The 13,534-nt window shown below is 47.6% G+C and overlaps 1 protein-coding gene and 1 pseudogene across 1 annotated transcript; both read right to left on the reverse strand.

The window, feature by feature from the left end:
- Positions 1-165: 165 nt before the first annotated feature.
- Positions 166-7,798, reverse strand: LOC115391531 (carbohydrate sulfotransferase 1-like; annotated as a pseudogene).
- Positions 7,799-9,886: 2,088 nt separating this feature from the next.
- Positions 9,887-12,732, reverse strand: LOC115391532 (kelch-like protein 10). Its single transcript, XM_030095804.1, has 5 exons — positions 12,611-12,732; positions 11,901-12,390; positions 11,114-11,728; positions 10,705-10,854; positions 9,887-10,246 (listed from the first exon to the last, which is right to left on the reverse strand). The coding sequence occupies exons 1-5, from the start codon at positions 12,730-12,732 to the stop codon at positions 9,887-9,889; spliced, it is 1,737 nt and encodes a 578-aa protein (XP_029951664.1).
- Between the last annotated feature and the right edge of the window lie 802 nt (positions 12,733-13,534).

The raw sequence follows: 13,534 nt of genomic DNA on the forward strand, positions 1-13,534 counted from the left end.
GCAGCCATGCACCACCCACACCTAAGGAAGATTGCTGAATACATCCCACATTTAGACCCACAAGCAGAGATATTACTGTTGCTTGGCAGAGATGTCATCAGAGTGCATAAAGTAAGAGAACAAGTCAGTGGGCCACACAATGCTCCCTTCGCCCAACGTCTGGACTTAGGCTGGGTGCTCATAGGAGATGTATGCCTGGGCAACGCGCACAAACCCGTGGTCACAACGTTTAAGACCAACGGGTTAGAAAATGGCCGCCCATCAATCCTCCGACCATGCACAAACTTTCTGCACGTTAAAGAGAAAACCTCCCAAGGCAGGGAGTCACGTGATAGTTTCTTCAGGGCGAGCAAGAGTAAAGAAAAGACGATCGGACAGACAGTATTCAACAGAACCGAATCAGACAATAAGCCAGCTCCCTCCATTGAAGACGCAATCTTCATAAAAATGATGGATGAGGAAGTCTATAAGGACGAGGCTAACAACTGGGTTGCTCCACTACCGTTCAGAAAGCCACGTCAAAGACTACCAAACAACAGACAACAGGCAGTTGATCGCTTCACAGTTCTCCAGAAAACTCTGAGAAAGAACCAACAAATGCATGATCAGTATGTCACCTTCATGAGCAAGATTTTCGAGAATCGCCACGCTGAAGTAGCACCCCCGCTGGGAGAAGATGAAGAATGCTGGTACCTGCCGACGTTTGGAGTGTACCATCCGCAAAAGCCCGGACAAATTCGCGTGGTCTTTGACTCCAGCGCCCAGTTCCACAACATCTCTCTCAACGACGTGCTGCTCACGGGCCCTGACCTCAATAACTCCCTTCTTGGTGTCCTGATCCGCTTTCGCAAAGAACAAGTTGCTGCAATGGCTGATGTACAGCAAATGTTCTACTGTTTCCAGGTTCGAGAGGACCACAGGAACTTTCTACGTTTCTTTTGGTACAAAGACAACGACACAACCAAACCAGTCATCGAGTATCGGATGAGAGTCCACGTTTTTGGCAACAGCCCTTCCCCCACAGTGGCCATATATGGCCTGAGAAGAGCCATCATGGAAGGTGCATGCAGCCATGGAGAAGACACCGTCCAGTTTGTGAAAAGACATTTCTACATTGATGACGGACTCCTTTCGGTACCAACTGAAACTGAAGCTATTGACCTGCTGAGAAGGACCCAAGCCTCACTGGCTGAATCGAACCTGCGCCTCCATAAATTTGTCTCAAGCAATCCAGCTGTCATGGCAGCCTTCCCACCTGAAGATTGTGCTAAACGTGTGAAAGATTTAGACTTCAGTGATCAAGCCATGCCCGCACAACGTAGCCTGGGACTGTTATGGGAGACAGCAACTGACAGTTTCACTTTCGTTGCATCCTCAGCAGAAAAGCCGTTCACTCGCCGAGGAGTGCTCTCCACAGTTAACAGTGTTTTCGATCCCCTGGGATTGCTGGCTCCTGTTACAATTCAAGGAAGAGCTCTTCTTCGAGAACTCACTGGAGACCAGTCTGCTTGGGACTGCCCAATCCCTGCCAAGATGCTCCCTAAATGGATGGCCTGGCGAGATTCTCTCCAAGACCTCAAAGGTCTGCACATGCCACGTGCATACACGAAAACCTCTCTCTCCAAGGCAGTACGCACAGAGCTGTGTGTGTTTTCCGATGCTTCCACAAAGGCAATAGGTGCGGTGGCGTACCTAAAAGCAGTGCAAAGATGGACATGTCGACATCGGCTTCGTGATGGGAAAGTCAAAGTTGGCACCTCAGTCTGAGCCTACCATCCCAAGACTCGAACTTTGTGCTGCTGTCTTAGCTGTGGAAATGGCGGAGCTCATCCAGGATGAGCTTGACATCAACCTGAAGGAAACCAACTTCTACACAGACAGTAAAGTAGTCTTAGGCTACATATGCAATGAGACCAAGAGATTCTTTGTGTACGTCCACAACAGGGTGCAGCGAATCCGTCAGTCCATGAAACCTGCTCAGTGGCACGATGTACACACCGAAGTCAATCCAGCTGACCACGCATCTCGCTCAGTACCCGCATCACATCTGGGAAAGACCACTTGGTTCACTGGACCTGCCTTCCTACGCCAGCATCCTGCAGAAAAGACAAGAAAAGGTCAGCCATTTGAGTTGGTTGAACCTGAAAGTGACATTGAGATACGACCACAGATCCAAACCTACGCCACTCAGCTGAAAGAGAAAGGCCTCACCATTGAAAGATTTCAGAGTTTCTCCACCTTCAGCTCTCTCCTAAGAGGTGTAGCACTCCTGATCCATATTGCACGATCCTTCAGACAAAACAATGGCAAATGCCAAGGATGGCACTTCTGTAACCGACCTCGCACCCCAAACGAGCTGACTCAAGCGAAAGAAGTTGTCCTCAAAGCAACTCAAAGAGCAACTTTCTCAAAAGAACTTGTCGCTCTCCAACAGAGCAACCAAATTTCAAAAGGTAGCAGTCTTCAGCCACTTTGTCCAATCCTCGAAGGTGGCCTGATCTGTGTTGGAGGACGACTCAAGCATGCACATTTGAGTGGAGGAGAAAAGAATCCAGTTATCCTGCCTAAGGACAGCCACGTCTCTCTACTGCTTGTCAGACACCATCATGGCCAAGTGAAACATCAGGTCTGTGGATCTTGGGAGGGAAAAACTCTGATCAACTCGGTCATACACAAATGTGTGACCTGCAGAAAGCTGCGAGGGAAACTCCAACAGCAACGCATGGCAGACTTACCTCCAGAACACCTTCAAACATGTCCTCCTTTCACCTATGTGGGACTGGATGTTTTTGGTCCTTGGTCCATTGTAACAAGACGCACTCGAGGAGGACATGCAGAGAACAAATGGTGGGCTATTATCTTCAGCTGCATGAGTTCAAGGGCCATTCACATTGAAGTAATTGAGTCACTGAGTACATCAAGCTGCATCAATGCTCTTAGGCGCTTCTTCTTCATCAGAGGACCTGCGAAGCAGCTAAGGTCGGATTGTGGGACCAACTTCATAGGAGCCTGCAATGAACTGGGACTCACCCAAGACCAGAGGGGCACCAGTGTACAAAAGTACCTCAGCCAGCAAGGGTGCACTTGGGAGTTCAATCCCCCTCACAGCTCACACATGGGCGGGTCCTGGGAAAGGATGATCGGCATGGGCCGAAGAATCATAGACTCCATGTTGCTTCAAAACAATGTCCATCTGACACACGAAGTGTTGTGCACGCTCATGGCAGAAGTCACAGGGATCATGAACTCAAGACCACTCACTCCTGTGTCTACAGACCCAGACTCTCCATTCATACTCTCACCTTCAATGATTCTCACACAGAAAGCTGGAGTCCCCCCTCCTCTTGGAGACTTCACAGAGAAGGATCTCTACACCAAGCAGTGGAGACAAGTTCAAGCTCTAGCTGACCAGTTTTGGAGACGTTGGAGTCGCGAGTACTTGCCTACCTTGCAGAAGAGAATGAAGTGGACGGAACCTAAAAGAAATCTGCAGGAAGGAGACATCATTCTGCTGAAGGACAATCAAGAAGCTCGCAACAACTGGCCAATGGCAAGGATCACATGCACCTTTCCAGGGAATGATGAGAGAGTTCGAAAGGTGGAAGTGAAGACTGTGGACCAAGGATGCACAAAAACCTTCCACAGACCAGTGACTGAAGTAGTTTTGCTTCTACCGAAAGAAGAATGATGTTCAAAATCTTTATAGTAATTTAGCAGTGACCTCATAAAGGTCAGGCGGGGAGTGTGTTGTTACTTGTTATTCAGAGATGTTTCTTTATCTGACTTTTATTTTGAAAATGCGGGTTTTCCGGAAGTGTTCTTATTTTGAAGGGCCGTTTTCTCAGAGAAACAGGAAGTGTTCAGACACTCACAGAGAAGATGTAAAAATCTCCATGTTTTCAGCTCTCTCTTCTTTCAAAACATCTCTCAACTCCGTTCAAGCAATGCCGTGAGTAATATTTCATGTTAATAAGTTACAGAAAGATAAAACAGATGATAAAATGTGTTAAAAAGTGATTGTTTCTGCATCATATAAAAAGTGTTTGTGTTTCCAATTCTGGCCTGTAATACTCGAGACTGATGGCATGTAACATTATTTTATTTTGTGTATTTCAGTTTTTACTCCATGTCCATGTTGAAATGAAGAGCCTTCAGTAAATGTTCAACTTTACTACACGACTCTGTCATTTTTGGAGTGGAGTTTAGCTCGCTGTTGAGCTGAAGTAAACGCGCTTTAGTGAGAACAGCACACCTATTTTACCCACTGTATGTTCGAATCAAATCAAATCAAACTTTATTTGTAGAGCACTTTTTCATGTTTATAAAAACAACGCAAAGTGCTGAACAGTAAAAACAGTCATAAAAACAAAAGAAAAAAAACCGCACCATCAATCAGTATACACCACACACACACACACACACACACTCTCACACACACACACACACACACACACACACACACACAAACACACACACATGTTTGTACTTATATCGTTGTGAGGACACTCATTGACATAATGCATTTCCAGACCTGCCAACCTTCGTGAAATTTTTTGAGTACCACTTGTTGCCGGGACAGTTGTCGACCGGGGGGGGGGGGGGGGGGGTTGTTCTTTAATTTGTTTATTGGCAAAGATTTAACAGATGTTTTTGTGATACACATTACATTGCGGCTGACCGTGACACGTTGTCCCCAGAAAAGAGCTTCAAAATGCTGCTACATGTCCTTTAACTAAGCATTTTTTGCTGTGTGTGTGCGCATGCGTGCGCGTGTCTGTTCCATTACTAAAACCTTTATAAAGCCGTGAATACGGTGTTTCAAATTAACTGGTGTCCATGTTACCTGGTGACTGACTTCCTTTAGCATTTCCTGCTGCTGCTGCTAGTAGCCGCAGATGTTGAAATCAGACTCATAAAAGGTCTGACACGACTTTTTGTCTGGTTTTTAATATCTATCAGCAACAAGGGACGTGAAAGAAACCCAGTCGCCAGCTAAAAGGGACTCAGTTATTCCAAAACACCGGCTCCGCTCCGGTTTCGCGACACTCCTCCTCCGCTAGTTAGCTGCTGCGTTCAGGTGACTGGAACTGCTGCGGAAAAGTGAAACTCGGTCGTTAACACGAAAGCAGCGGAGACAGCTGGACTCAAGAGGGACTCAGGAGACATGTGAAGGAAGCGAGGACAATTTGCACAAAGGAACGACTCTCAGACAGCTGTGAACCGGCTCTCGTCGTTCACTTGAAAGAGCCGTTCAAACGAACGACTCGTTCATTGAACGTCGCAGCACTACGAGGGTAGCACATGTGTTTCCTCCCGGTTCCATAGCTACGGCGCACCAGCCTACTTTACCGGTATTTTTTTTCAGCGTGACAAATACAATGTGTGCCGTGAATGTGTGACAACACACCGAAATGCGTGACACTTCAGAGCCCTGCTGCTGCATCGTGTTGTCAGACATGAGAACGTCCACGGTCCGCATTTATAACAGCGCTCACAGACGTCTGCAGCTTTTTGCGTAGTTTAATGAGGCGGAGCGTACCAGCGTATTTTAATGTCAAATTGCGTACCTGCTACGCAAAATGCGTACAGGTTGGCAGGTCTGCATTTCCTAGCCCCTTACCCTAACCATCAAAAATAAATGCCTAACCCTAACCTATGCCCTAAACCTAACCTAAACCCAATTGTAACCCTAAATCAAAAACCAAGTCTTAACCCTCAAAAAGGCCAAAAAAGGCCTTTTGAAAAGTGAGGACCGGCAAAAATGTCCTCACTCTGTTGGTGAAATACGAATTTTGGTCCTTACTTTTGGGTATGTACAAGAACACACACACACACACACACTCACACTCACACTCACACTCACACTCACACTCACACTCACACTCACTCTGAATTATTTGCACACAGCAGAAGAGACATGGCATGGCACTAAGCATCATGGGAAAACACTATCAGTGGGGCCATTCACCAGGAGAAGGTGAAGGTCATTAATATTGGGGCCCCAGCGCTCGACCCCCGACCCCGCCAGACCAAGGAGAACCCACACACCGAGGTGTGGAGACCCCCAGGTAGGGCCGGCCTGGACTTCAAAGGCGCCCTAGGCGAGCCCGAGATGAGCGCCCCTTGGGAGCGTGTTTTTCGAGCAGTCCTGAGAGTTGTTGGGGGGGGGGGGTGATGCCAAACGATAAGGACTCGAGCGCAGTGACCCCAGCAGAGGACCGAGACCAACTCCCGGTGTGAAGAACCCCCCTGAAGGAAACACTGGAGTTAAAACAGTTCAAGCAAAATGGGAAATAGATAACAGAGTAAGAGTGGGTAACTCAGTTATTATACATCCATATGTGAAGGAATTGTCGCCACCTGCTGGAGAAATTGTGGAAATGCACATGATTGCCACGTTTTAGCTTCTTGGGACAAATCATGTTATTAAACGTTACTGCAAGAAAACATAATGTAAGAGAGATAAATACTTTTGCTGGTGGCAGGAAAAAAGGCCCTGATGAAAAGATGGCTTTCAAGGGAGAGCTCAACCTGGACCTGAGGAGAATGGAGAGGATAACAGCAGAGTCAGTTTACAAGAAGGATCTATTTGGAAGAAATGGATGGACTATATAATCCCACACAGACCAGACTGTGGCTCTGCTTTAGATAAAGCTTAAAAATACTCATACAACCATTTAAGAAGAAAATCAATCTTAAATAAAAAAGTCAAGCTACTGATGAGACTGGTTCTACCTTCAGGTTGAGTTTGGGGTCTTCCAGCAGGGCTCGGAGGTCGCTGATCTGTGGGATTCGAACCGTCTTGATGGCAGCGTGGCGTTTGGCTCCACAGGCCTCCGCAGCCACGGACAGGCTGAGCGGCCCACACCTCCTCACACACTCGCCCTCGTCGGCCAGCACCAGACTCTGCTCCTTGGCGTCCAGCGAGGCCTCGCACACCGGGGGCAAGCAGAGAGAGCGACCTGCGGACAGAGCCAGGCGGAGGATGAGCGCCGCGCCGCGACCCGCCGGGCGAGCTGCGGGGAGTGGCGGGGTTCTTACTGGCGCCCCGTCTGAAGAGCTTGTCGGTGGCGTGCCGGGCCGGGCGGGGCGGGGCTGGATGTAACCCTCCAGGCCGTCCAGGTGACAGTGGAACAGAGACCTCAGCAGGTCTCTGGCGGCTCCCATCATCACCCTCCTCTCAGCCGGGTTCCAGCTCTGATCCAGGCGGGGGAGCAGCGCCAGCTGGACGTGGTAGAGGGGCTCGAACAGGTAGAAGACCTGGAGTGGAAAGGGAATCTGTGCTGAGCTACTGAAATACTCCTAAACATCAGTTTGTGCTTGAGGGAGGGGTTTCAATCTGGACCAGTCTCTTATTAAGCAGCGGTATGAGGGGATTTTTAAGGTTCTGTCATTTCAAGACTACAAGGAAACAAGGAGCCGTCGGTGACGGTGTGTCCCGCCCTGACCTCCGGGTGCTGGTTGAAGAGCTGACCCACGAAGGAGGATCCGCTCCGGGTGGTGGCCAGGATGAGGATGTGGGTTCTCCTGCTGCTGTTGTAGGCGGGGAGGGAGAAGGACGGAGAAGCAGACGTAGGGGACGGGGCTTCATCGCAGCCCCCCAGAGCCTTCCGGCCCACCGGCGTCAGCTGTCCGAGGCTGCAGTTGACGGCGTGGTCGGTGGGGGCCAGGCCGACGGAGCACAGCAGGTTCAGAGGGTTAGCGGAGAAGGTCCGGATGGCAGTGTACTGGATGGCGATGGACGCCAGAGCCAGCAGCACCATGGACTTCCACGAACACCGCATGGAGGCTGGACAGATGCATCAGGACGCCGCTGCACCGCCTGCAAACACAGGAGACTCTGTTTTCACTGAAACTCGTTCCAGTCAAGTTTAGAGACATCAAATGATCCCAAGCCAACGTCAAGACGGCCAACTGTATGTTCATGAAGCAATGCTAAGGAGGGAGAACGGCTCCTCATCCACAACAGGATGCTGAATATAAAAATCTCCAATCCAGGGGTGTCAAATATAAGGCATGTGGCCCAAAACTGACCCACATAGTAAACATAATCTGAAATGACACATATCTGACTGTAATGTCAGTAAATTTGAATAAAATACAGAGCTCGCTTGTCCTGTGCAAATGCACTGACAGAAACACAGATGTCAAATTACCAAATTACCGGAGGTCCCAAGGTAATACCCTGTGCAAATAGGACATACTATGTATTTAACTGTTAATCATGTTTTATTTCATACTCTCTTACTCTGTTTTGTTTTAATTTCATACTTTATTTTTCATTATTTTATATGCAGTGTATCTTCATGGGGGCCGACCGCTGGGGCAGCAAGACTCCCCAGTTGTCTTTCAATGAATGATAGACCTCAGCAATGGTCAGATGGTTGTTGCCGTTACCATGCGGTTCCTATGACTGGTTCCCTCAACCCCATCTTCCCTGAGTCTTTTCCCTTAACTGTTTTTTCTATATCTTAGTAGTTGTCCTGCTCTTTTTTTCTAACTGGTTCTATTTTTCTTTTCTCTTTTTAAGATCCTTATTGTCCACGGGATTTCTTTTTGTCTGCTTTGTCTCTGGTCCTCCACGTGCTCCTCTCTCTTTCAGCCTGTTTTCATGCTTTGTCCTCGGCTTTCTTCATGTTGACCGATTACATTTTTTTACCGTTTTCAAAAAAACCTGGCAGCTCTCCAGTCCTCAAGCTCTGCAGCCCTCCAGCTCTCCACGTTGGAATGTGTGGCGAGAAACAAGCCTTCAGGCGCTGTGCGTAACGGTCCACAAACCAAGATGGAGGCCAGAGGCATGGCTGAACATGGTGGCTGAGCACGTATTTCAGGTCACACGTTCTGAGGCGGACCATGCGGTTCATATGACTGGTTTGCTCAACCCCATCTTACCTGAGTGTTTCCCCTTTACCTGTTTTTTCTATATCTCAGTTGTTGTCCTGCTCTTTCTTTCTAACTTGTTGTATTTTTCTTTTCTCTTTTTAAGATCCTTATTGTCCACAGGGATGTCTTTGTGTCTGCTTTGTCTCTGGTCCTCCACGTCCTCCTCTCTCTTTCAGCTTGTTTTCATGCTTTGTCCTCGGCTTTCTTCATGTTGACCAATTATATTTTGATACCATTTTCAACAAAACCTGGCAGCTCTCCAGTCTTCAAGCTCTGCGCCATCCAACTCCTCAGCCCTGCTGGTCTTTCTTCCGAAGCTTGGAGTCCATTTGCTTTTGTTTAGACTCTAAAGCAGTGACTTTGTTGGTCTCAGCTTCCTGCTGATGAGGCTGGTTACTGGCTCCTGAGTGTATCTTCATGGGGGCTGTCCACATTGGGAGTTGTGTCTGGTCTGCCTATGGAGGGTGTCGTCCTGGGGACTCTTCTGGCCTGATTGGTGGGTGGCCTGCACTATGGTTCATGGACCGTGCTGTGGGTCGGCGTGATCCTGTAAAGAGCCCCCGTAGAAATGGACTGTGGCACCTTTGGATGTAGATGGCTCTCTGTGAATTGTCTTTTTGTCCTGGTTTATCAGTTCCATTGTTAAAACTGTCTTGTATTTTAATAATTGTTGACTCCCTTTCACTATTCATCGGACCTCTATACCCTCTGTTCACTCTTTCTCTGTCTCCCTCTCCCTAAAAACACATATTAACGCTGAATCAGTAAATCAATCTGTCTCTCCTGTTCTTTTCTCTCTTTCTATCGGTAGTGGGCAGGCAAGTGGCACCGACTCCTCTGTGTTTTCCTTCTTCTTCATCGTCCTCCTTCTCCTCCTCCTCCTCATCGCATCCTCCTCTTTCTATTCCTCTTAGTCTTCATCCTCCTGCTCTTCCTCCTCCTCCTCTTCCTCATCATCTTCGTTGCCCTCCTCTTCGTCCTCTTTGTGTTCGTCTTCTTTTTGTTACTCTTCCCGATCCTCCATTTCTGCGTCTACCTGAATAAATGGCAGGCTGTCTCGATTGAAGGTGTAGTCCTCCATGTTGGGGAGTCCGTGAATCACACAGCAGCTCAATGCAGCACAAGAGTCATACAAGTCCCGGACATCAGACCACAGATTCAACATCGGATCAAAGCACTCCACAGCACGGATGGTGTGAATGCGGTCGTCGAAACCCCCAACCACAAAGATGCGATCATCAAGTACTCCGATGCCAGGGGCGGTGTGCCTGCTTCCCATGGACGGCAGGACGGCCCAGCTGTCGGTCAATGGATGATAGACCTCAGCACTGCTCAGATGTTCGTTGCCATCAAAGCCACCAACCTTCAGAAAGAAAAAGGAATAATGTATTTGAAAAAAGTTCTTAATTACATGAATTAATGGATACTTCTTTTTAAATAATTGTTTTTCTTCATCAGTGGTCAGGATAAATCATATTACTAACTCAGATTCAAAACCCAGCTCATCCAGGGTTCCAAGCAGAGGCGTAATTTACGTAGGGTTGGTGGGTTATGAAAACCCACGGGCCCCCCTGGCGCCCCGACGCTCTGTGTTCCGAGTGTGCACGGAGCTCCATGCTCTCCGAGCGCTCCGACGCTCTGTGTGAGCACCGCAGCGTTCGGCACTACTCGGCATTGCTCGGACACGCTCGCCCCCCCCCCCACTCGGCAACTCCCGCATGAAAACCCATGTGGAATACATCCGAGCTACGCCCATCATTCCAAGCATTCTATGAGTGAGTTACATGTTATCGAAGTGTCAGCTTGGTTTGGTAAACTTACCACATAGACGAGATTCTTATGAGCAACAGCTGCACATCCATCGCGGGGAATACTCATGTCAAAAATCCTTGTCCACTGGTTGGTTTGTGGATTGTAACATTCAGCGCTTTGCAGAGGGTCCCTCCCATTGCTTCCTCCAAAAATATAAATCTAAAAATTAAAGCAAGGACAGGAAGTCATTTTACATTTTAGGCCGTAAGTGTTGCCAATGTTTCCTATGTCACTATTGAGCTACAGTGTTATGGTAATCATCATTAGTATTCTGAACATGAGAAAATAAATAAATAAATAAATAAATAAATAAATAAATAAGTTATTTCATCCTTAGAGGTCATTATAAATCCCATCTCATATCAGGTGCAAACAGACTGTCAAACTTTAAATTCAGCTGCTCTTTGGAGTCACTCACCTTCTCGTGGAGGACTGTGCTACTGGCGGCACCCCTCCTTTCATGCATGGGTGCTATGAGGGTCCACTGGTTGCTCTCGGGCAGGTAGTATTCTGCAGATCTGTGACACATCTGCCCATCAGAGCCTCCCATGGCAAAGATGAGCCCATTCAGCACAGTCACGCTGACAAAGACACGACAAAAATGCATCGGTGCCACTTCTTCAAAAACTTTCATGATGGGATTAAACCTGCACACACTGTTCAACTGCTCATTTCCGTCCGAGCCACCAATGACATAAATATATCCATTCAGGAAGGCGGTGCCGTGGCAATAACGAGGGGATTCTAAAGGGGCTGTTAACTGGAACCAACGGTTGACCCGGATGTCATATGCATCAATGTTTAAGATGACGTTTGCTTCATTAAGGCCTCCAATGGCCACCAGAATGGCATTTGGTTGACGCGGTCGAGCAAAGGGGTTTGAGAAGATGTCACCAGCATGGTGATTGTTGAGGTAACGCAGGATTCTGGAGACTCTGGTGACCATGGCCCGGCACTGAGAGTCCTTCTTCACTAGGTCGTTGGACAGCAGCACATTCATGATGTCAGTCGAGCTCATCATACAGAGTCGCATCTAAAAAGCAATGAAATGGACACATTTTATGAGTATTACCTTATGAAATATGGCACTTGTTGTCAGTTATCTCTATTTGTCTATGATTGTGGATGTTTAAGTCAAACCCTAGCCTTTCACTATCCTGCCTAGTGTGTATGACCCTGAATATGAGTCACACAGATTACTGTACCTTTGAAATTAGAGAGCAGAGGTGTCCTTTTCGTTGATGGGGGTCATTGGTGATCCATTTCATAATGCCCTCATACACAGTTCTCTCTGTCCTTACAATAAGGTCATCTCTGCTGAGGAAATGCACAAATTCATGGACACTGAGCTGCATCAATTGCCCTGCACTACTGGAAACCACTTCTTCAAAGTGATACAGAATATAGCGTTGGACTTGAAATTCTAGCTTGGAGAAACAATAGTTTTTTGTGAACTGCCAAATGCTTATGCAATTCTCTGGACAGAGCTGTTCTTCCAGTGCATGGCTGCAGGTTTGTACAATGTCCATTATTTCAAAATGATTAGCCGTGACCATGAGGTCCTGCACATTGTCCATTGTCACAGGAACAGAGCCTGTGTATGCAAACTGGATAATAAGCTCCATAATCACAGGAGTGACGCCATCAATGACATAGTCCCTCTGGTTTGGGCTGGATCTCTTAACGAAAAGAGCTCTGAAAGAGAAAACATTTCAAATTTTTGTGAAACGGTTAAAAGGAGCACATCAGGCATTGAAACAACAACTCAAACCACAATAAAGTTGCTGGGTCCAGCACATTTATGCTAAATTAGTACAATTTACAAAATGCTCAGCAGTTTTTCATATTCTATCCATCATACCAGGTGAAATGTATCACTTTAAAAGGAAAACATTGTTTCTCTGTTTCAACTTACTCGAAGTATGGTGAACATTCACACAAGATAATTTTGTGAATTTGAAATTCAACGTCTTGAACTTTCAGAAATGCATCACAAAGCAATCCAGCTAAACGGAGCTCCTCCTGAACTGTCGCCATGTTGCAGAAATGCTGCTTTTGTGTTGTTACACGGACTCTCAGAGGTTATCATCTCAAGAGATGAAAGGGGCTTTGATGTTTGACTGTGTCTGATGACATCATTGGGAAGTCAATGACATCAGCCACTTGGGAATCAAGAACCGATTCTTTTGTGAGAATCGAGTCTTTTTCAGTTTTTATTAAGCTCACGTGTCAAACATAAGGCCTGTGAGCCAAAACCGGCCCACCTGAGGTCTGAGGTCCATTTCACCAAGCAGGTTGAAAAAACTGAGTGAAATCCTGAACTCTGTGTGGGACTAGCGACCTCTTTTATTGTGTTTTTATATTTGTTTTATTTGCATGTTTGTTGCTGCAATTTTATTGGTTGCTGTGGACATTTTTAATTGAGTCAGGCCATTCCCACTACCTGCAGTCTTCAGACCTGAAGCTGATCAGACTAATCAGGGCTGCTGTGTGGGAGTGAGGGATCCCAAGATTTAAACAGGGCAGGTGTGGAGCAGGAGGGGAGCACAGCAGAGGAGACGAGGCCAGTCCACGCTACACAGGCAGTAGTGAGGCAGTGGAGCGGGACAACACCGAGAGGGCCACCAACACGACCCAACGGAGACCGCCAGCACCCGGCATGCAGCTCCGACAGTAGCAGGGTCTGATCCCTGCCTCGCCTGTGAGTAGCCGCTGTTGAGACGGGGGTGCTGCAGGGGCGGTGCAGCCTCGGCTGTGGGGGATCGGTGGCCGTGGGCTCTTTCCTGGCCGTGTTGCGTCCAATAAGATGTGTCTGCAGCCGGATGCCGCACGAATACGA

This window comes from Salarias fasciatus, chromosome 7, assembly GCF_902148845.1.
Source record: "Salarias fasciatus chromosome 7, fSalaFa1.1, whole genome shotgun sequence".
Classification (NCBI taxonomy): domain Eukaryota; kingdom Metazoa; phylum Chordata; class Actinopteri; order Blenniiformes; family Blenniidae; genus Salarias; species Salarias fasciatus.